Below are 24,735 nucleotides of genomic sequence, written 5' to 3'. Positions count from 1 at the left end.
TCCCCAGGTCATCCCGACACTGGAGCTGGTGCTCTTACTTGCTGAGCCACCTGGCCGCCCTTACTCATATCTTCCTATCCTCAAATAAATTCTTTCTTAAAAAGCAGACTCCATGGGATGGAGCCAAGCTGGTGGAGTAAAAACAGGAACTTTTCTGAGCTACCTCCAATACTTGTAAAATATGACTCTAAACAGATTTTAGAGCTACAGAACCCATAAAGTGACAGAGAGAAACAAATCTCTTACTGAAGGCAGTCTGGCAGTTGGGAAGGGTCTATCGCACCAAGCTGGGAGCCGAACTTAGTCCTGCGTGAGCCCAGACCAGCTGGAGCAGAATTCAGGAAAGTGAATCACCAGCAGCTGTGGTGGTTTCCAGACTTCTCAACCCATAAACACCAAAGAAAAAGTAAAAGGTCAGTGGGGAACTCTATTAGAACCACGTGATGGAAGAGCGTGGTCCAGCCTGGGCCCCCAGGGCAAGAAGTGGAGGCCCTGTGGTGGCTGAAGCTGCTGCCACATGGCTGCCTCCAGAACTCCTGGCCTGCAGATCATAGGGGGACCAAGCAATCATTCAGAGGGTAATTGCTCTTGCTTTGACCTGCTTGGATCTTGGTCCCACTGTCTTGGGGGGCAGTTCTGGAGTGAGAAACACCAGTGTGATAAAGCTTGTGGTTTTTATAGAGAGGGCGCCCTCCTCAGACTTCTGATATAACGATTGCTAAAACTCCAGCAATTTGGAACATAGCTCTCTCCACTCTGGAAGCAGAATTCTACCATGGCAAAAGAGCTCAAAAGTCTAGTAGATTGGCTGGCAAGATGAGGAAGCACAATCAGACCATAGAATCCTTTTTTGGGGACAAAAAGGATCAAAACATGGAACCAAAAGAAGACAACAAAGTCAAAACTCCTACATTAAAAGCTTCCAAGAAAAATATGAACTGCTTACAGGTCATGAAGGAGCTCAAGAAGGATTTGGAAAATCAAGTAAGAGAAGTGGAGGAAAAATTGGGAAGAAAAATGAGAACGATGCAAGAAAATCATGAAAAGCAAGTCAACAGACTACTAAAGAAGACCCCCAAAATACTGAAGAAAATAACACCTTAAAAAAAAAAGACTAACTCAAATGGCAAGAGAGGACCAAAAAGCCAATGAGGAGAAGAATGCCTTAAAAAGTCAAATTTGCCAGATGGAAAAGGAATTTAAAAAACTCACTGAAGAGAATAATTCCTTCAAAATTAGATTGGAGCAAATGGAAACTAATGACTTTATGAGAAATCAAGACACTATAAAACAGATCAATACAAATGAAAAAATAGAAGGCAATGTGAAGTATCTCACTGTAAGGGTTATGGGATTTAAAGATCTTCCATGCCCCATTGGACTTGCTGACGTAGCAGGAAGGGGCGGAGCAAGAGGAAGCGGAAGCCAAAACTAGAGTTCCTACGGTGGCTAGCAGTGGCGGCAGCAGCAGCAGAGGCAGCGGCAGCGCGAAGCCCTTTTTGAGTTAGCCAGAATTTCTGCTAAGGACTCCTGCTGAGGACTGCCAGGGGCCAGAGCTGCTGGGAGCGCGCTTCCTGGACGCTGGGTGGTTGCTGTGAGTGGGGAGAGGAGGACCTTTGCCTGAGGTAGCCTGTTCTGTTTTAAAGGCTTGAGAATGTGGGTGCTTTCTACTTTATCTACCTGTGCCAATTTCATAACTACTCTGATGGCTTTCACTTTCTGGTTTTGGGACTCAGTCTTTTGGTATCTTAATAAATTTTCTAGCTTATTCCCCCATATGGCAAGCATGATGTATTTTGTGATGGATAATTATATCAGCATATCTGTAATCTCCATAGGCATTGTGAATATGGCATTGCTGATACACTCACTTGAAAAACTACTGACCTGGAAAATAGATCCAGGAGAGCTAATTTAAAAATTTTTGGACTACCTAAAAGCTATGATCAAAAAAAAAGAGCCTAGGGGTAGCCAGGTAGCACAGCAAGTAAGAGCACCGGCTCCAGTGTCGGGATGACCTGGGGATCAAATCCGGGCTCAGATACTTAGCACCACACCCAGAAATAACTGGCCGTATAGACTTGAGCAAGTTGCTTAACCCCGATTGCTTTAATAATAAATAAATAAATAAAAACCGAGCCTAGAAATCATACTTCAAGAAATTCTGAAGGAAAATTGCTCTGATATTCTAGAACCAGAGGGCAAAATAGAAATTGGAAGAATTCACCAATCACCTCTTGAAAAAGATCCCCAAAAGAAAACACCTAGGAATATCAGAGCCAAATTCCAGAGTTCCCAGGTCAAGGAGAAAATATTACAAGCAGCCAGGAAGAAACAATTTGAATACTGTGGAAACACAATCAGGATAACACAGGATCTGGCCACTTCTACACTGAGGGATTGAAGGGCCTGGAATATGATATTCTGGAGGTCAAAGGAGCTAGTATTAAAACCAAGAATCACCTAACGAGCAAAACTGAGTATCATGTTTCAGGGGGCAATATGGTCATTTAATGGAATAGAGGACTTTCAAGTATTCTTGATGAAAAAACCTGAGCTGAACCGAAAATCTGACTTTCAAATACAAGAAGCAAGAGAAGCATGAGAAGGTAAACAGGAAAAAGAAACCATAAGGAACTTATTGAAGTTGAACTATTTATATTACTACATGGAAAAATGACAATCATAACTCATGAGACTTTTCTCAGTATGAGGAAAGTTGAAGTGAATATATATATGTATTATGTATACATACATATATATGTATAGAAGGGTGTATGTGTGCATAAATACACATGAGTGTGTGTATGTGTGTACATGTATACATAGAAGGCACAGGATCAGTTGAACAGGAAGGTATGATACCTAAAAAATAAAATTAAGAGGTGAGAGGAATATACTGGGAGAAGGAGAAAAAATTCTATCTCTATAGAATAGGGTAAATTATCTGATATAAAAGAGGCAAGAGAAAACTGTTACAATGGAGGGAAGAGCAGGAAGGTGAAAGGGAATGGGATAGCCTTACTCTCACTGACTTCAGCTTAAGGAGGAAATAACATACACACTCATTTGGGTATCTTACCCTATAGGAAAGTAGGGGGGAAGGGGGATAAGAGGGGGAGGATAGAAGGGAGGGCAGATTGGGGGAGAGGGTAGTTAGAAGTACACATTTTTGAAAAGGGACAGGGACAAAGTAGAAAATAGAATGAGTGGTTGGTGGGATAGGCTGGAGGGAAATATAGTTAGTCTTTCACAATATAACTACTATGGAAATGTTTTGAGTAACTACACATGTACAATCTATATTGAATTGCTTATCTTCCCAGTGGGAATGGTGAAGAGGGAAGAAGGGAAAGAATCTGGAAATCAAAGTTTTAAAAACAAACGTTAAAAAAATTTTTTTACATGCAACTGGGAAATAAGATATACAGGCCTGGGGTATAGAAACCCATCTTGCCCGACTAGAAAGTCAGAGGAGGAGGATATGAGAGAGAGAAGGCTGGGGGAAGGGATATTCAGGAGGCTCAATATCTTGGGGTGGGGGGTAGAGGAAAGACGGGAAGAAATTTTGCAACTCAAAAACCTTGTGGAAGTGAATGTTGAAAACTAAATTTTTTTTTTTTTTTGCAAATTGGGGTTAAGAAACTTGCCCAAGGTTACACGGCTAGTTGTGTGTGTGTGTGTGTGTGTGTGTGTGTGTGTGTGTGTGTGTGTGTGCGCGCGCGCGCTAAGTGTCTGAGGCCAGAACCCACTCAGGTCCTCCTGACATCAGGGCCAGCACTTTACTCACTGCGCAACCTAGCCGCCCCCTAAAAATAAATTTAAAAAAAAAATTCTTTCTTGATCCATTTCTGTCTGCTAGCCATTAGTCCAGTATCTCTCCTCTCTTTTAAGGCTAAATTCCTCCAGAAGGTCTTCTATAATAAGTGCCTCCATCTTCCTTTCCTTTTACTCTACTTTTAACTCTGTATAACCTGGTCTGACTTCACTGTTCTACAGAAACTACTATGCTCAAAATTTCTAACAATCTCTTAACTGACATCACAAATCAAATGGCCTTTTCCTCAATCCTCATCCTTCTTGACCTCTGCAGCTTCTGACACTGTCACCTTTTCCTTGATACTCTCTTCTGTCTAGGGTTTTGTGACACTACTCTTACTATCTGACCATTCCTTCTCCATGAACTCTGCTGGTCTTCATCCAAGTCATGCCAGCTAACTCTGAGTATCCCACAGGGTTCTGTCCTGGCCCTGATCTCTCCTCTTTCTGTACTATGTCACTTGGTGACTCAGTTCCCATGGATTCAATTATCATCTCTGTGCTGATATACCAAATATACTGGAAGTATTCATAACATACAACATTTTTATCACTGTTAACTTATAATTATACACTTGAATTTACTTTTAAAACCAAATAATCAAATATTATACAGCAGGATAAGTCAGATTTTTTTCCTTCCTTACATGGAGTACTTAGCAATGTTTACTATATATACATACTTACGGAGATGATACACTATATAGCTTTTTCCCATCATGCGTGCTAAACTATTTCATCTAACACATTTATATTTTCCAGCTTCTTAACTCACAAACTTTCTAACAATGCTTAAAAAAAAAAAAGAATGGCCTGACTTTGGAGAGAAAAATTCTAGATACCATCATTGCAATTTCATTTTAAGGTTTATACAGCTTGATTCAACTGTAAACTAAGAAACATTAAAAGTGTTTGTTCACAGCTACACATTTCAGAAAGGAAACAATTCCTTATAAGGAAGTAGAAATAAAACTGGACCATAAAGTAGAGTAGACTTTACCAGCATACTTACTGTGCTCATTCAAGGAGCCGTGATTTTTGTCAATGTTGGCTCTCCTTCTGGCACAGCCCCAACCCCGTTCTGCTGGGTAAACAGTCAGGAGCTAAACAAACAACTGCTGCCCTATGAGCCTCTCCTAACTCAGGCCTGTCCTTGAATGAAGGACATACATAAGCCCCGCTGCTGAGTCTGTGCTTGAAAAGCTTCTCCAGTTTTGTTCTCCTTGCACAGCCTGGGAGAACAAACCCACTCAATCTCTATGCCATGATAAAGCATCAGAACAGTAGCCTGGTGAAGGTTTCAACAGAGAATATATAAAATTGGAACACAATTAAAAATCCTCACAACAATTTTCACATTCCTAGAATACAACTAGAATACAATTCCCAGAATAAAAGCCAAAAAGACTTCATTCAAAAGCACCTAACTAAAATAATAATAACAATAATATATATAAATCTCATCACCACAATTAATAACACTTATTCAGAGGAGGAAAAACGGATAGTTCCAATTATTTTCTTGTACTAGAAATTTACTGGATCAATTCTTTTAGAACTCTGTTGTAGGCCAGGAATTTTAAGCCTTTCAATGAAGGAAGAAGGGAGAGGAATGAGAATACATATTTATATAGTTGCTGCCATGTATCAGGGACTGTGCTGAATACTTTTGACAAATATTTCATTTAATCCTCACTTATTATTCCCATTTGCCAGTGAGGAAAATGAGACAAACAAAGGTTAAGTGATTTGCCCAGGGTCACATAGTTAAGTGTTTGAAGCTGAATTTGAACTCAAGCTGCCATGACTCTTGGTCCAGTGCTTGATCCAGTGTCACCAGCTGCCTTTATGAAATGGCATTTGACCTAAAATCTTATTCTTGTAATGAAAGATTCCACAATTCTAAGAAATGCTGACAGAACAGCCTTTTCAGGCTAAACAAGTACAAAAGAAACCTAAAGGAGAAAGCAGAAGAATAAGAAATCATTTTAACATTGAGACTAATAAAGAAAGTTAACTATTGGGGTGGCTAGGTGGTGCAGTGAATAGAGCACCGGCCCTGGAGTCAGAAGGACCCAAGTTCAAATCTGGCCTCAGACACATGACACACTTACTAGGTGTGGGACCTTAGGCAAGTCATTTAACCCCAATTGCCTTGCCTTCCCCCTCCCCCCCAAAAAGGAAAGAAAATAACTTTTCATACCTGTATTCTGCTCCCCAACCTTTGACAAAACTCATTCTTATGGTGCACATTCTAGTTAGCTGGTACACGGCTTCAAAACCCTGATTCACAGATTGAGCCAAAAGAGCAGCAAATTCCTGGTTATTGAAGATCTTTAGATTACAGCCTATCATGAAAAAAAAAATTTAAAATAAATTCTGTAAAAAGATAACCAATTATTTATGGTCAACTTTTCTGAGAAGAATTCAAATACATCCAAAGACGTAAAAATAACCTAATTTTATTAGTTGTTAGGAGTAAGAGGCAAAACCACAGATTTGATGTAAGAGATTAATTTGCTTTATAGTATTGGACAGTATATAACCTTACCTGGTGGAATTTTACACACTGTTGCAGGATGCCAGCCATATCTCTGATTACAATTTGGACTCTGAACAAAGATTGCACTATCACTTAGGCATTCGGCAAAAACTTCTCCACCAATATAATACAAGCGTACTCCTCTCCCTAAAACAAAATTTAAGATTAGTTGTACTTTTTCATATCCTATTTTGAACTTAGTAAAGTTTACTATATGAAAGTATTTTCATGCTATTGACATGACAGTGAGAGGGATACACTATAGTTTATTGTTCTTTCAGTTACAGAAAGCCAATTATTCATCCATTTTATCTGCTAACACTAAAAAAAAAAAAAGGAAGGTACGTAATTTGAGGACTTTCATCTTCCCATTCAGTTATGCACAGCTTATAAAAATAGAAAGAGGTAGGAGATGGAATGACAAGTTCTAAGTAGTACACAAATGTGGCTGGAATATGGACGAGGCGAAGCAGCAATAACGTGAACTAATGCTGGAAAGGTGGACAACAACTAGATGGTGGAGGCCCTGAAATGACAAGATGAGGAATTTATGTTTTATCTTAGCAGAGCGAGACACAGAAGACTACTGATCAGAGAAGCGACACCACCATAGAATCTCAGAGCTGGATGAACTTCTAAGATCATCGGATACAACCTCTAGAAGAATAAGAATTCTCTCTACAACATGCCTGACAAATAATAATTTCATCTGTTATTAAGACTTTTTTTTTGGAGCGCAATTTGGATTAAGTGACTTGCCCAAGGTCACAAGGCCAGTAAGTGTTAAATGTCTGAGGCCAGATTTGAACTCAGGTCCTCCTGACTCCAGGGCCGGTGCTCTATTCACTGTGCCACCTGGCCACCCAGTTTTTAAGACTCCTAGGGAAGATCCTATTTCTTATTTTTCTAACTCTTACATGTTGTCTCTCCTCAACCAAGGTGCAACTTCTTGGAGGGCAGAGACAGTTTTTGCATTTGTGTTCATAGCACTTAACACAGTGTCTTGGCACACAGTACTGGCTTAAGAAATGCTTGTTAAATCATATCAAGACAAACTTGACTTCTATGCAGCTTCCATCCAACGTGCCTCATAGCACATATCAGAGAAAGAGGTCATCAATCAAGCTCATGCTCGTATGACCATGATGGAGGTGGCACTGAGATAGCAAGAGGACACAAAGTCTGAGGACATTTTACTCACTTGCCATCATCAGAGGAGTTATTCCCATCTCCTGACTTTTCTCCTGTGATTAGGCAATCTTCCCACATTCTCTCCTAATGCTGATAATCCCAACATGCCTGAGAATGAACATCCCATTTTCTAACCACTGCTGTCCAATCTCATGGCCATCACCCATCTACTACAACTCTACCCCTCCAACTTTCCACCTGGCTCCCCGTGCTCTCTAGAATTCCAGTTCCATAATTAACGAAATTTTCATTTTGGATCTCTTTCTTTCATGCTCATTCCATCTTGAAGTATTCATAGAAACTCCCCCTCTAGAACCTAAGCCACAGCATCCCTGGCCAGTGATCAGACTTGGTAATGTTCCCCACTGTCACTTCCAGATTGTTCCTCTAACAACTATTACTCAGCAACCTCTAAGTTCACGCTGTTCAAATTTATTACTGAATCCGGTTTCTGATAGCTTTTATCTATTGGTCACCAGGTCACTCCTTCCTTTCTCATGAAGTTTAGTACCTCATATGTCAGGACTATTGTCTCTCCCAACCCCAATATATGCTCCACTCAATTTCCAAAGTGATTTTTCCTGAAATGTAGATATGACCATATGATATTACTACTCAACAAATTCCAATGGATGGTTCCCTATTACCTATAGGATTAAATATAATATCCTATGCTTAGCATTTAAAACCTGTATAACCTGGTCCAGTCCAAATCTCCTTACACTTCATTCCCCTGTACACCAACTCCATGATCCAGCTACACATGACACTTCATCTCCTATGTTCCCTCTCACTGGCTGTCCCTGCGTCCCTACAATTTCTCCTTCTTTACCTCTGCCTCCTAGGAGTCCTTCAGACTCAGCTCAAATCCTACCTTCTAAGAGAAGAGCTATCCTGGTTCCTCTCCCACACCTTTAGCCTCTCTGAGTTCTGCTTAGGACTTCCAGGACTCCAATACTATAGTATTATAGTATTAGTATCTCAACTTCCCTGTCATCCCTACATCTTCCATAAGCTCATGGAAAGTCCTCACCTAGAAACCTTTCTCCACCTTTATGGTTTTCTTCTCTCATTGGTGAGTTCCACCTCCATTTTGGGGGAGGGGTCTAGGCTGGCCATTTTCCATTAACTTCTGGGTTCTGCTTCTAGAGAATTTGATATTACACCCCCTCACAGGTAACACCCCCCCCATCTTTTTAGGGTGCTTTTTGTGTGTTTTCTTCTATTAGAAAATAAGCTCCTTAAGGGCAGAGACTGTCTTTCTTTTTGCTTTTATTTATATCTACAGTGCTTAGTACATAAAAGCAGTTAATAAATGCTTGTTTTCCTGCTTCAAACAATCTTTCTCCTCCCATTCTAAAGCAAGTTGCTAGAAAAAGGCGTCTGAACTTTTTCTCCACTGTCTATAACTGTCTTCTCAACTCTCTGCCATCTGGCTTCTGATCTCATCACTGAATTGAAACTGCTCTCTCTACCAATGATTTCTTTTTTTTCTTTTCTTTTCTTTTTGCTTTTCTGGAGGGCAACTGGGGTTAAGTGACTTGCCTAAGATCACACAGCTATTTTTTGTGTTAAGTGGCTGAGGCTGGATTTTAACTCAGGTCCTCCTGACTCCAGGGCTGGTGCTCTATTCACTGTGCCACCTAGCTACCCCTCTACCAATGATTTCTTAAATGACTAGTCACTAGTTGTGTTAAGTTGCTTAACTTCTGTCTCTGTTACCTCAACTGTAAAAGGGGGACTCGTAATAGCACCTACCCCCAGGCTTGCTGTGAGGATAAAATGCCTCACAAATAGTAGGCACTCAATAACAGCTTGTTCTCTTCCCTCCCCTTTCCAAATACAATGGTCTTTTCTCAAGCCTCATCCTTCTTGACGTGTCTATAGCACTTAATTCTGACCAACCGCTCCCCTCCTGAATATTTTTTCCTCTGAAATTTTATAATACCCCTTTCTAGAAAATATATAAGCGTATTATTTACTTTTAACATTCATTTAAAAAATTTTGAGTTTCAAACTCTCCCTCTCTCCCACCAAGGCTTAGAGAGAATAACTTCACAACTGAGTTTCTTGAATCCAGATACACACAACACCCCTACTCCACTTCTTCAATCCAACCTTCAACTATCTGTTTATGTCATTCCCCCATAACCAAGAAGTTTCAGTAGTTCCCTGGAATATCTAGGATAAAATACAAACTCCTGTTTTTCAACTAGGGCTTTAATCAGGATACAACCTGTCTTTCTAGATCAATTCCATCTCAATCTTTCATATGTACTCTACATTCTAAACTGACTGGCGTTACTTACTATTTTCTACATATGCCACCCCAGCTCCCCTACCCATGCCTCTGCAGAGGCTGACGGGTTGTTGTCCTTGATGTCTGGAATGTTTTCCTTTTTTGCCTCCTCTGGCTGGAATGCTTAACTCAGCTCAAGTGACATTTCTTACAAGGGACCTTTTCTGACCTCCCCATTTCCCTTAACTTCTTTTCACCTGCATAGATTTTATATTTATTTATGCATGTGTAATTTCATCTCAATAACCTGCTTGAAGTCAGGAACTGTTACATTTTTTCTCTGAAGCTACCTGGCACAGCGTAGAAACAATATGTTTGTAGAACTGAACTGAGTTGAAATCCTTGTAAAGAACAAGTGTCAATAAGGGATTACCAACAAATCTTTGAGGTAACCTTTCTAAGACTTAGCCCAAGTCCTCCATAAAGGAGAGACAAACCTTGTCTGGAGATGGAAATGGTGACAAATATGTACCTAGGGGGCTGAGTAATGCCTGATATACATAGAAACAGGCACACTCTAGCATATTTCCATCACCAATGCACAGGGCTAGCTTTAAGAAGTGTCACAGAATTCTCTGCTATTATAGTCCAGAGTAGCACAGGTTACAATCAGTAATAACATGGTAACTGACCCCAATCACAAATACCCAGGTAAGTCAAGATTACTTGCTTAGAAAAAAAAGGAGAAAACAAATACCTATATGTCGTCTTGTCATTTCCACCGTAGCATTTCGGTTAACATTGGAGAGTAAACCTAAGCAAAATCTCTCTGAATTTGATGGATCTGTAAATCCATCCACAGTCAGTGAAGGCTGTGATGCATGGAAGGTTTCTCCAACCCTCTGATTTAGCTCATAATATGCTATTGAACACCAAAATGCAGGCTCTGAGTAAGTAACTGGCTGCAAATCTGCAACAACAACAACAAAAAAAAGAGAAAGGGAGGATAAAGCTAATTAATTCTTCAGATAACAACACAGCAATAGTCAGCGAGCAGAATTATCTTTAACAATGCAAACATACCAGACTAGTACCATGTGATGAACATCTATTTACAATATGGCTCTGTTTCCCATAAATCATATCAGAATGTCCTTTCCAGACCTGTCTCATTTTACTCAGTCATCCAATTCTAAAACCCCATCTCTTCATTCTGGGTCACTGTTCTATTGATAGTTTTAGCCAAATACTGTTTAAAATTCTTCACTGTTATAACTGCTGAAACTGTTTTATGTTGTCAGCTGGGAATGAACGATCACTAGCAAGTACCAAAAAGCAAGGGAAGCTACAATAGGAAAAGCACTGGTTTTGTGACAAGATTCTGTTTATAACTTGCCACTAACTAGCTATATGACTTTGGGCAAGTTCACTTACTTGTGCTTTTGTCCTCATATATAAGCTAATAAAATAATCACTAAGGTCCTATCCAGCAGTAAGATTCTGTGATTTCTACAACTAATAGTCAAATGAGTTAATTACCTGGACATGTACCTCAATTCATTTAACTATTTATGCTTCTATTATAGGTAACAAAAGTAAAATTAATAGAGGCAATTTTTGGTGCAAAGGGTTGGAGAAGGAAAAGAGCAGAAAATCTATTCAGAGAATTAGCTCAAAACAACTACAATTAAAATTCTGTATCAGTGTAAGTTTAAAAGGGAAAAAACCTTTAAGCTCTCAGACACTTTCCTAATTTGACATTTAATTAGTATTTGGTGAGTTACCTAGCTAACCAAAATAGAAGTAGAAGGTAACACAAAAGTTAGGGACAAATATAGGGCCTGGATTTGTAATTGCACTAATTTACAAGTCCTAGAAGAGGAAATTTTCTTTAGCAATGTAAAGTGTAACTCGACACCTCAAAACATTTTAAGTTTGCCAGTTTAAATATAATCTGAAATCAAGATGTTCTATGTGCTTCAAGGGGATATCTAGGATCAATCACAAGAACAATCACTGGTTATATACAGGTTCAATTTCATATTATGAACTCCATGTTGTAATTTTTATTATGGTACAATTTACTTGCAAGGCACATAACTGCTAGAAATCACACTCCCAGTAGGAAGATGTTGACAAGAAAGTTACTTTGTGGAAAAGAGGAAAAAGAATCACAGAGATCAGATTTAGAATTGGAAGGGACCACAGAGGTCAACTCTCATTTTATAGAAGAGGAAACCGAGGTCGGGGAGGTTAAGTGACTTATTGAGACAAGTAGGTGGCACAGTGAATACAGCATTGGTTCTGGAGTTAGAGAGACCAGAGCTCAAACTTAGCATCAGATAACTGGCAAGGTGACCCTGGACAAGTCACTTCACCTGTTTGCCTGTATTTCCTCCTCCATAAAATAGGGGTCATAGCAGCAACCTTACAAGACCAAGTAAGGTAATATTTATAAAGTGTTCTGTTTATATTATATTATATAATATAAAGTATAATGTTCTTCCCACTGTACCATGCTGTCGTATATGGAACCTGTTGTTAGAGCAGCATTTTTCTTCAATAAGATTCTAGCTCTATCCCTAAAAAGTCCTTTATCTGTATTTAAAATATTTAGATAAGACTAATTTTAGATAAAACAAATTTTAAGTTCATGGACTATCTTAAAACAACCTAGCTGTACCTGGCCTTTAAATTTTCCATGAGTAAGAAAATATTGTCATTTTTCTTTCCATCCAATAAGAATTTAGAATTGTAGTAATACTTCAGATGTCTGTATCTCAAAAATAATCATCATTTTCCCCAAATCAACTTGAGCACTATCACACATGTGAAATAATCACACCTTGAAAGAGAGAGAAACTTAGGGTTACACAAATATATGACAAATAGAAACCTTAAAAAAAAACTGATAAAGATTGGTGGCTTACCCAGGCTATGATTAACTGGGGACAGAGTAGTAGGAGAGAGTTCTGCTGGAGATCCTAGAACAATAAGAGAACGTTAGATATGCTAGATTTTTCTCCTAGATCTGCTGCCATTACTAATACTAAGAGGATGATTAAATGAGTTACAATTACTATTGACAATTTGGAAAACTGCACACAAAATTTCCCGTGGGCTTTTTAAATTCAGTTATTTTTTAAAATGCAACTAGTTTTGTAGTCAATATATATTATCTATCACTTCTTGTACATTTATGTCACACATTTTCTTTAAAGGAATGATCAACAATCTCTAAGTTTTTACATACAAGACTAATGAAAAGATTAAAAAGACAGGTGAGTATGTACATCTCACAAAAAAACTGAGGCAATAAGGTTGAAACACATTCAGTTTTATATAAAGTAACTGCTATTTCTAGTAGACAAAGATGTCTTCAGCGACAAGATCTAAAGAAAATCTAAAAAAGGAAAATTTGGACTGCTCCTATATAATGGCTAACTGATGATACAGGTAATTTTGTATTCCAGGTAGAGAAAATTTATAAATAAGTCACCTACTGGGTCTATTACTGGAGACTTACATTATGGCAATGGCCTAGGAATGACTTTGTATAAACAAAATTTACAAAATTTTTAGAGAAAACTACTATATACTGGGTACTTTGCTTCTGTACTTCAAAACATCTCTGTCCTAATCTATGTGGCTATTCTATCAATCTAAATTGAAATCCATGTAGGTCATCTCATCTAGTGAATTTTTTCCATGTTCTACCACATAGTCCCCACAAAAGATCTTCCCTAAATGCCAGGAGGTCTTCAAGATTTTTTCCTATTTATGTATGGCAGTGTAATACTCAGACTATATATGTGTTACTCAAGTCTTATAACATGACCAGCATATATCTTTTTACAAATAACCTATTTTTAGATTTCTCTTTTGCCATTTCTTATGAAAACACAGAAAATAGAGATTATCTAGGAGAGAGTTGGTCCAGTGTGAAATACTCTAGGAGGGTTAAAAACAAAAGATAAAAGAGAAAGGCCATTTGATTTGGCATTTAAGAGAACATCAGTAAATAAGTAGGGAAAGGAAGTAAATTTTAGGCTGTGAAAGGAGAGAGGAGGAACGGGAGAGGGAAGTGGAGAAAAGGGGGAGGAAGGGGGGGAGAGAGAGAGAGAGAGAGAGAGAGAGAGAGAGAGAGAGAGAGAGAGAGAGAGAGAAAGAGAGAGAGAGATTGATTAACAAGATCAAAAGGTCATAAAATTAAGAAAGAGAAGACAGGAAGACCAGAGCATGTTTATAGGCAGCAAAGAAGTGAGGAGATAAGAGACTGAAGATCAGTAAGAGTAGGGAAGAGTGACAAGGAAGGCTGTTGGAAGGTACAGCTCTGGTGTGAAATGGATTAGGAGTTAAAAAAAAAAGAGAGGAGGAAGGGAGGAGGGAGGGGGGGAAAGGGAGGAGGAAGGGGGAGAGAGAGAGAGAGAGAGAGAGAGAGAGAGAAGGGCAAGTAGAAGGAGGGATACCAATGGACTGAGATGCAGAGAAGGGGAAAAGAAAGAGAGGAAACTGGCCTCTATACAGGAGGGTGGGATGAGAGGCCTGAAGAGATAAGCTGTCCAGGGAAGTTTAATAGAACTAACCAAAGCAGAGTAAAATGACTATATTCACAATGTGAATCTCCATTGATTTTTGGGTCCCCTGCAACTTTGATTCTCTAGAGACTAATATTTCAAGATGTGCAAATAAAGGGCAGAATTTACCACTAGAAAGTGCCTTAAAGAAATCACATACTCATTTAAACTAAAATGGGTATCTCAGATGTCAGGTCATTTAGTCTAACCCCCTTTACAGAGACCCAGGGAGATAAAAGTTCCTTGCCCAAAGCCAAAAGGCGGGCAGTAAGTGGAAGAGTTGGGATTTGAACCTAAGCCCTTTGGGCTCCAAATCCTAAGGCCCTTGAAGCATACTGCAACTTTCTTCCTTTAATAAATGTGGGAAAGGGCCCAGTAATTCCTTCAGCCTCTCTGAGTCTTCATTTTCTCAGATGTAAAAAATAGCAGTGATAACACTCACACTACCTATCCCACCAGGTTTTAAGGAAAAGTACTTTGTCAATCTTAAAAGTACTATATAAATGTAAGCTGTCACCATTAGTGTTCATGAAGGATTTCTGTGTGTCGGGGAGGGATGGGGATAGTACAAAGAAACAGAAAAGACCACGTAGATGCAAATGGTTTCATCATGGATCACATTCGATGAAGAATCTAACAGCATTTTTCTATCATCATGTGTACACCCCCCCCCCCCATGGATGCAGAATTACACAAAAGAAGAATGGCCTAAAATGCCTTCAGGAAACATGAAAATTCCTTTAATAACAACAAATTCTACTATAGAAACAATGACTCATCTTTTGAATACCAATATTACTGCATAGGCAGGTCACAGAAAACCACATCCTTTGAAGAATTAAACATAAATATACAGAGGGCAATGGAGAAGCACATGGTGGGTGTGAAAAGATCGAAGTACATAACAAGGAACTTTAAAGGACAAGTAGCATAAAGGATGAGGTGGCTAGATGGAACAGTGGATAGAGCACCAAGTCTGGGTCAGGAAGATCTGGGTTCAAATCCAGCTTCAGATCCTGGCTACCCTGCACAAATCGCTTAGCCTCTATTTCAAATTTTCAAGGACTGTGGGAACACAACACACCCTATGTTCAAACTGTTTGCTTCCTTGGGAGAATAAAAATTATACAGATATAAAAACTCTTCCTAAAATACTCCAGCATTTACTGGATATCCTACTTTCCGAAAACCATCACTTAAAAAGTGTCCCAAACTCCACATTAAAAGTTTTCAAGATACAGGGGATTGGGGCGGCTCGGTGGCACAGTGAATAGAGCGCTGGCCCTGGAGTCAGGAGGACCTGAGTTCAAATCCGGCCTCAGACACCTAACACAAAAAACTGTGTGCAAGTCACTTAACCCCAACTGCCCTCCAAAAAAAGCAAAAAAAAAAAATTAAAAAAAGGTACAGGGGATCACATTGGATGTGTGACAGACATCCCGGCCAAGTTACTTAAGTATGTGTTCAGTGCTCCAGGCAATTCAATAAAATTATAAGTAGCAGAAGAGAGGCTAATCCTGATGATTTCCTATACCAATTAAATCACAGTCCCAAACCAAAAATAAAAGAGAGAAGTACAGGGCACAAAGCCTCAAAAAGAAAAAAGACAAAAAATTTTCTCCCCTCAAGGAGGCTTACATTCTACTGGAAAAGAGAACATGTATATAGTTAAGTAAATGTAAGATAATTTCAGGAGGGAGAGGAAACATTAATCCCTAACTAAGGGAAATTAGTGAAGTCTTTACAAAGGAGGCAGCACTTGAAGGTAGGGTAGGGACTCTAAGAGAGCAATGAATATGAAGGGCCTTCCAGGGTACACAATGTGTAGAGTTAAGAAAATTCACTTATTTAATTTAGACATAGTAAGCTACAAAACAGATTTGTCTGATTTAATAACAATGTTCATAGTGTTAATGATCATTAGAGTAAAAGCTTTAACTCTTAATATACTTTAGGATAATTAAGATATTAAACTAAATCTGTTGTACAGTGAATTAATAATGCATTTGGATTAAGTTCCAGTCCTGCCACTTACTTAACACCTTGATAAAGTGACCCTTTTTGAGTGTCAGTTTTCTTTTCTGTTAAACATGGGAGTTGACTAGATGAATGAAAGCCTTTATTAAGCACTTATTATATGCCAAGCACTATGCTGAAGATACAAATAAAGAAAAAAAGTGAGATAGTCCTTGTTTCTCCAAGAATTCACCTTCTGATTAGGGGTATGCTCACTGAAGCATCCAAGCAACCTAGAACAGTTCTGAAAAAGTCTGAAGGGGAAATACGAAGAAAGGGAAATGCCCTGGAGAGGGACGGGGACAAGGGTTGCTTCTTGCTTTCCAATGGTCTCAGATAAATTCTGGGCATCTGGGGTTACGTGATCCCTTCTCTTTGAGTTCTAAATCTATGATCTTATAATCTACTCCAATTAGAAATCAGTTTATTTAAATCACAAGGGGAAAACACTTCAAATTTTTTTCTACAAAAATACATTCTTCATTATGGAAATTAATATAAGATAAACTTGTACATTTTAAATCAATAAATTATTTTCATTTATTTCACCCAGTATCATATTTTAGAAAAATAAATGATATCTTGGCAATTTGCCAAAACTGAAGTATATAAGAGTCTAAGAGGTGAGCCACTTCTAATCCAGTATATTAATAATATATATTTAAACACAAAATATTTTAATGTGAAAAAAACAGGTAAGGTGTCAATATACAATACTCATAAATCTAAATTCCAATTTGTTTTAACAAGTTTGAAAAGATAATTTCAGCTCTATCAACATGGAAAAAATATTATTTAATATTGTCTACTTAGACTTTACCTTACTCTCTCAGTTTACACATAGATTACTACAACATTCTATCAGGGGTTTGTTTGCATTAGGCAATTTTTGGTCTGTGAAGCTTTATTCCTTGCTAGCAACTTTACTGTGCTTGTTTTTTAAATCTGTAAATAGAGATGGATTTCACAGGTTAGCACAGAATAGCATGAGGATTTTTGAAACCTGTCTTTAAACTTCCATTCTGCTGGCAATGAGTACTTGTTAACAACTTCATTTTATTTTCTACTCAATCATTATCTCAGTAAATAGTATCTATATACTGAAAAAAGCATAATCATATAAAGAGGTGATGTGATGTTGTACAAAGAGTCCAGCCATGAGTCAGAGTTCTATTAGAATCTATTAAATTTTTATTTAGATTTTAAATTAGAATCTATTAAATTAATAGGAAATCTATTAAAATTTTATTTTTACTCTATCTCCAAAAGAAGACAAAACAAAATTTTAATCTTATTTCAGTGTAGAAGTGAACCAGTTTTCAAAGATGATAATTTTGAGTTAAATGGGTGATGGGTACTTTACATTCCCTTAGTCTTACCCAAAGTGGCAGCAGAGCCAGTCAAGTGCAACAATTTTTATACCATGTTGCCTCTCCTTTAGGAGATCACTAAGGAACCTTGTGGCCTGGCTTAAAGTAAGCCAATTGATGGTTATTTTGGCTTGTAAAGAACACTGCTATTCACTATATAAATATATCAAAGAAATAGGCCTAACTGTATATATTAGACAAACAAAAAATATGAAAACTGTTGAGACTACTAAGCAGGAGAGGCAGTCTGTTATGGTCATCCATGTACATCAGAAAGCTAAGAGGTGGAAAGAACCTATGAGGTTACCTTAGCGTAACCCTCTAATTTTCTTAAACTGGTTCTGCAGATGAGTAATGATTTAGATCCAGGACTGTGTTAGAAGAGATTAAGCTAGATTTCACTGGAGAAGCTACCCAGCACTTTTCATGATCTCAAACTCTTGTTATAACAAAAGCCCATTTAAGAAAAAAAGAAAAAAAAACAAACAAACATGAGGATTCTTCTAGTATAGCAAAACGCACCCTCAAGCTCTTAAGCTATCTCCCATAAATATGAGGTTATAGAAGATTGTATGATAGACATAGTAAGTGATAACTTTCTTGAATGATTCTGAATAGTGGTATCAAGTGTGACATCAAGGAGACCTGGGTGCTCTCCCCAAAATGTCTGTGAAGTGTATGGTGGCAGTCCTAAGTGAAAATGAAAAAGTGACTTGCTACATATTGTGGGGTACTCCAGACACTCCTGTCTGCAGATGAAAAGGTGCTGAATATGCACCAAGTCTTTGAACACTACAGGGCTTCTCTCACTCAGTGAGATTTATGGTCATCAAAACAGACTAGTTTATCAATCCAGTGTGGGGAAAGAAATATATTTTAGCCCAGATTATGATATATAATTTGATGGGCAGTTCACTGAATAAATCTATCAATTCATGTCTTAAACAGGCATTAGACACAGAAATGAACAGGAATAGCAACTGGATCACATTTGGGAAATTATAATGTGCTTTCAATGATGCTCACTGTGTTTACTGATACAAAAACTCATTTTTTTAACAGTAGTTTTCTTCTAGTGGAAGAAGACTGTGCTCCCCAAGGTAAGAAATATGTAGATTCAAGTACCACTACTGACACTTACTGCTTGTATGATTCTGGGCAAATATGTTAGCCTCTTATTCTACACAACTTGCTAAAATTCTAAGTGCCAGAGAAGGTACCAGTCTACATTGGTAGAGGGTGTTTTCTTACCTAGGAGTTCCCTACAATAATGAATTTACAGATCTATTTTTTTTATCCCTCTCCTTATTCTTCTAAAAATGCTATAAATGACTGCAAAATCATGGAAAGACAAGAACTCAGGGAAAAAAAATTTTCCCTAAGAAGGAAAAAAGAAAAAAGGCCAGTAGAAAGATGCATGATGGAAAAGGTTGCAAGATATTACCAGACAGGAATTGCAAGCAAAACATGTTATAAAAGACATCATCAAAGAAACATACAACTAGAAAAGGAGATGGGTCAGTCATATACGGAATGAGGGTAAAGAATCAAGGTAGACAGCCTGAGTATTGCATCTGTATCCACAAAATATTAAAATCATCATCTGAAAGACTCTAGTATGTTTAAGAAGTGCTTCTGGAGGGGTGGCTAGGTGGCTCAATGAATAGAGTACTAGCCCTGGAGTCAGGAGGACCTGAGTTCAAATTCAGCCTCAGACACTTAACACAAGACAAGCCATGTGACCTTGGGCAAGTCACTTAACCCCAATTGCCCTACCTTCCTCCCTGCAAAAAGAAAAATCTTAAAAAAAAAAAAGTGCTTCTGGAAAGACACGGACAAAAATGGAATGGGATAAAATAGTAAATCGGTTATGATCTTCGCTGGTATTGATCAATGACATCACAGCCAACAAAGTGTGCTGCACCATGCTATCAGTGGTGACTTGTGAGAGGCGGCGTAAAGCATTTTCAAAGGAAATAAGAGAAGCCAATTTTGTGTGAAGGATCGATAAACAAGGGCTCCAATGGTGTCTCCAAACCATTAAGAGGCCTGCGTATTACATGTGCAGATTCTGTCAGGGAGCTACGAAAAGACCAAGAATCAAATAAGTTTAGAAACGTTGTAAGAGGTTACAATCTACCTGGCTGAACTCAGAACTTTCATGCTAAACATCTACATTTATCATGGGCTACTTTAACCTTTAATTTTCAAAAAAAGTTTGGCAGCAGTTTTAAGCACAGTGATAACTGTCCACCATTCATTTAGGCTATTGAAATATAAACTGACATCTTTATTCCTCAGGAATAACTAGGGCTTTATCAATCAGGCAGAGTAACATGGGAATCGAGTCTTCAAGTCCACTGAAAGACACACAAATTGCGACAGAGCCAAGATGGTGGCACAGAAGCAGGAAAATTCCAAGTGCTCTTCTCATAAACACCTCAAATACCTATTTTAAAAAATTACTCTAAATAAACTTTAGGGCTACAGAACCCACAAAGTGACAGAGAGAAGCAAACCTCCTGCTGAAGGCAGCCTGGAAGGAAGGGCCCATTGCAGTTCACTGGGAGCAGAGCCCAGCCCCCCAGGAGTCCATGGTTTTAGCCCCAGGGTGGCCTGACCAGCCACAGCTAGAGGGACTTCAGGAAAGTGGATCACCAACAACTGTGGTGGTTTCCAAAATTATCAAACCATAAATGCCAAAGATAAACTGAGGGAACTTTGGGAACAGGGGGTCTGGGAGTGTGGTCTGGCCTCTACCCCTGGAAGAAGAAACAGCTGAGGCACGGTGGTCACCACGTGGCTGCTTCAGAGCTCCTGGCCTGCAGATTATAGGGGGACCAAGTGACCATTCAGAGGGTAATCTGCATGGATCTGGATCGCTGTCTAGGGTGAAGGTTCTGAGGTGCGTGACCAGTGTGCCAGAGCTAGTGAAGGCTTCTGAGAGGGCACCCAAGTAACAGATCCAGCAGCTGAAAAAAATCCCAGTGATTTGGGACAAAGCTCTCCTCTCTGAAAGTAGAGTTCTACTGTGGCAAAAAACTCAAAAGTCAAGTAATTGAGTGGCAACATGAGCAAGCAAAGGAAGCAAAGCAAGCACAGAAATCCAACTTTAGATTCTTATTTTGAGGACAAAAAGGATCAAAGCATGGAAGAGGAGGAAGACAATGAACTCAGAACCCCTGCACCAAAAGCTTCCAAGAAAAATATGAATTGCTTACAGGCCATAGAGGAGCTTAAGAAGGATTTTGAAAACCAAGAGAAGTGGAGGAAAAACTGGGAAGAGAAATGAGAATGATGCAAGAAAAATGATGAAAAGAGAGTCAACAACCTGACTGAAGAAAATAACACCTTTAAAAATAGACTAACTCAAATGACCAAAGAGGCTTAAAAAAGCCAATGAGGAGAAGAACACCTTAAAAAGCCAAATTTGCCAGATGGAAAAAAAATCTCAAAAGCTCACTGAGGTGAATCATTCCTTCAGAATTAAACTGGAGCAAATGGAAGCTAGTGACTTTATGAGAAATCAAGACACTATTAAACAGATCCAAACAAATAAAAAAATATCTCACTGGAAAAACCACTAACCTGGAAAATAGATCCAGGAGAGATAATTTAAAAATTATTGGACTACCTGAAGCCAAGATCAAAAAAAGAAGCAAGAAATTATCAAGGAAAACTGCCCCGATGTTTTAGAACCAGAGGGCAAAACAGGGGCTGAAAGAATCCACCAATCACCTCTTGAAAAAGACTCCAAAAGAAAACTCCTAGGAATATTAGAGCCAGGTTCCAGAGTTCCCAGATCAAGGAGAAAATATTACAAGCAGCCAGGAAGAAACAATTTGAATATTGTGGAAACACAATCAGGATAACACAGGACCTGGAAGCTTCTACACTGAGGGATCGAAGGGCATGAAATTTGATATTCCAGAGGTCAATGGAGCTGGGATTAAGGTGACCAAGAGTCACCTACCCAGCAAAACTGAGTATCATGTTTCAGAGGAAAATATGGTCATTCAATGAAATAGAGGATTTTCAAGCATTCTTGATGAAAAAACCAGAGTTGAATAGAAAATCTGGCATGCAGATACAAGAAGCATGAGAAGGTAAACAGGGAAAAGAAATCATAAGGAACTTATCAAAGGTGAACTATTTACTACATTCCTATATGGAAAAACAGTAATTGTAACTTATGAAACCTTTCTCAGTATGAGAATAGTTGAAGGGAATATAAATGTGTGTGTATGTATGTATACACTTACATACATACATATATATGTCTATATAGGAGGGAACATGTGCATATGAATACATATGTGAGTGCGTATATGTGTACAGATACACATAGACAGAGGGCACAGGACCAATTGAATAGGAAGGGATAATACTTAAAAGGTGAAATTAAGAGGTGAGAGAGGAATATAATGCGAGGAGATGGGGAGAGACAGAATGGGGTAAACGATCTCATATAGAAGAGGCAAGGGAAAACTTACAGTGGAGGGGAAGAGCAGGAACGCAAAAGGGAATGGGTCAACCTTACTCTCATTGAGTTTGGCTTAGGGAGGGAATGACATACACACTAAACAGGGTATCTTGCCCTACAGGACAGTAGGGGGGAAGGGGATGAGAGGGGGGGATGATGGAAGGGAGGGCAGGCTGGGGGGGAGGGAAGTTGGAAGCACACACTTTTGAAAAGGGACAGGGTCAAAGCAGAGAACAGAACAAGTGGGGGGCACAATAGGATGGAGGGAAATATAGTCAATAAACAATATATCCACTATGGAAATGTTTTGTGTAGCTACACATGTACAACCTATATGGAGCTGCTCATCTTTCCAGTAAGGGTGAGTGACGAGGGAGGAAGGGAAAGAATCTGCAATTTAAAGTTTTAAAATAAAATGTTTAAACAAATTAATATTATTATTGTTTTTTTACATGCAACTGGGAAATAAGATATACAGGCACTGGGGTACAGAGATCTATCTTGCCCTACTGGAAAGTTGGAAGGGGCATGGGGAAGGATATGGGAGAAAGCAGAATGGGGAGGGGGTATACAATGGGACTGCTGTTTTGGGGGTGGTGGGTAGGGGAAAGACGGGAAGAAAATTTGTAACTCAAAATCTTGTGGAAATGAATGCTGAGAACTAAAAACAAATTTAAAAAAAAAAAAAGAATTTTGGCCTGCTCTGTTACAAACTTGTATTGGTTCATCCCTGTTTAGGGATTATGGTGACCTCATGCTCCTAGGAGCTTGCCATATTCCATATTAATGCCAACCTTAGTGCAAACACCCAATTGGCTTAGCCTAGTGTAGAACAGAACTCCCAAGTTCAAGAGATCTGCAAACCTCTCAGCAGGGTTTACACTACACCACACCCACCCAGCAAGAGCTAACTTTATACCAGATTTAGGCTGTTTGAAGATATAGAAAAGACTGATTTTTATAAATATTTGTGTGTGTGTGTGTGTGTATGTGTGTGTGTACACACACACACAAACTATACCATCATAAAAATCTGAAATTCCATGTAAAATTTAAAATTTATTTTTAAAAAGTGGCTTCTCAATATTATTAGTTCCTCCCCAGTATTATCCATGCCAATTTTGGAAAGGTTTTGAAAGAAAAAATATTTTTAAATACCTGTGTCCATACTTTGGTTTAATTGTTGATCACTTGTTTCTCCATCTTCACTGATATATCCAGGGGGTGGTGTTTCTAAAAAAAAATTTAAACAAATCAGACATATCATTTGGAAAGTACTGAAACCATTTTTTCCTATTAGATAACTCCTCAAACAGTAACTAAGATACCACGTATTCATGTAACAGGACAACAGCAGGTTCCTGTCCAAACACTGTCAATGAAATATTAAATCTGTTTCTACTAAAGATCAAATTTAGTGCTATATTTACTTAGCTATCATTTTATATATCTGGATAATTACTACAGGTATATTTTCTGGGTCAACAGTCAAAAAACAACTTCAAAGAAACCCTAGAACTGATTCTGTATTTCAGAGACACCAGTCCCTACCAATGCTTTTCTTACTCATGGAAAACTGAAAGCTAACTTTTTTTTTTTTTAACAAGGCGATTAAAAGAAAAATATAGGGAATCCAGACACAGGATTTATTTTTAAAATATCTGCTTTATTAAAAATGTAACTAATCGGGGCGGCCAGGTAGCACAGCAAGTAAGAACACCGGCTCCAGTGTCGAGAAGACCTGGAGATCGAATCCCGGGCTCAGACACTTAGCACCCACCCAGAAACACCTGGCCGTGTAACCTTGAGCAAGTTACTTAACCCCCATTGCTTAGGGGCGGCCAGGTGGCTCAGCGAGTAAGAGCACCGGCTCCAGTGTTGGGATGACCTGGATCAAATCCGGGCTCCGATACTCAGCACCACACTCAGAAATAATAACTGGCTGTGTAACCTTGAGCAAGTTACTTAACCCCAATTGCTTTAATCCTTGATATGCTAGTCTGAGTTTTTTCACAAATGAAGAGAGGTATTGGTAAAGTGGTGTACTCTGAGTTCAGTCTGAAAAGGCACCTCTCTGGCTTTCAAACTAATGGATGATGGAGAAAGGCAGGTTTTGGATTCACATAAAGAAACACTTCCTAACAAATCAAGTTATCCAAGAAGGTGTAATGGAAATGCAGATTTAAAGATCTTCCCTGCCCCTAGGCTAACGTGCACCTGGAGCCTGGGGTGGGAGGCTTGTTTTTCAGTAGATACTTTTTGATTGGCCAGTGGGTCAATAAGGTTGTTACATTCTCTGAGCCAGGAGAAGGCTATATAAGCCCTGATGTGTAGCTTTGTTTTGGGACTCACTCTGAGAAGTGTTCTGTGATTTGATCTGAATTCTGGGAAGCCGTTGTTGAGAGTCCCCCGGCTTTGAAAAACCCAGAATGTGGAAACCCAGATGTTGACTGGGTATGGATGTAATGGTTGGACAGTTTGGAAATCTGTCTACTTGA

General features: G+C 38.7%; 1 protein-coding gene across 3 annotated transcripts in view; it reads right to left on the bottom strand.

Moving 5' to 3' along the window:
* SMAD2 (SMAD family member 2) overlaps positions 1 to 24,735 on the bottom strand; it is a 102,656-nt gene that overhangs the window by 9,177 nt on the left and 68,744 nt on the right. For all 3 annotated transcript variants that reach the window (XM_069104703.1, XM_069104711.1, XM_069104702.1), the window contains 5 exons: positions 23,396 to 23,470; positions 12,722 to 12,775; positions 10,549 to 10,761; positions 6,371 to 6,508; positions 6,023 to 6,167 (listed from right to left, as the gene is read on the bottom strand). In XM_069104703.1, coding sequence (XP_068960804.1) covers positions 6,023 to 6,167; positions 6,371 to 6,508; positions 10,549 to 10,761; positions 12,722 to 12,775; positions 23,396 to 23,470 — 625 coding nt within the window. The remainder of the gene's footprint in view (positions 1 to 6,022; positions 6,168 to 6,370; positions 6,509 to 10,548; positions 10,762 to 12,721; positions 12,776 to 23,395; positions 23,471 to 24,735) is intronic.

Source organism: Petaurus breviceps, unplaced genomic scaffold (assembly GCF_028583685.1).
Source record: "Petaurus breviceps papuanus isolate PSGF00001 unplaced genomic scaffold, PetGlider_PUasm1.0 131, whole genome shotgun sequence".
Classification (NCBI taxonomy): Eukaryota; Metazoa; Chordata; class Mammalia; order Diprotodontia; family Petauridae; genus Petaurus; species Petaurus breviceps.
The sequence above is the reverse complement of the archived record's forward strand: the minus strand, read 5'-3'. Positions and strand labels throughout refer to the sequence as shown.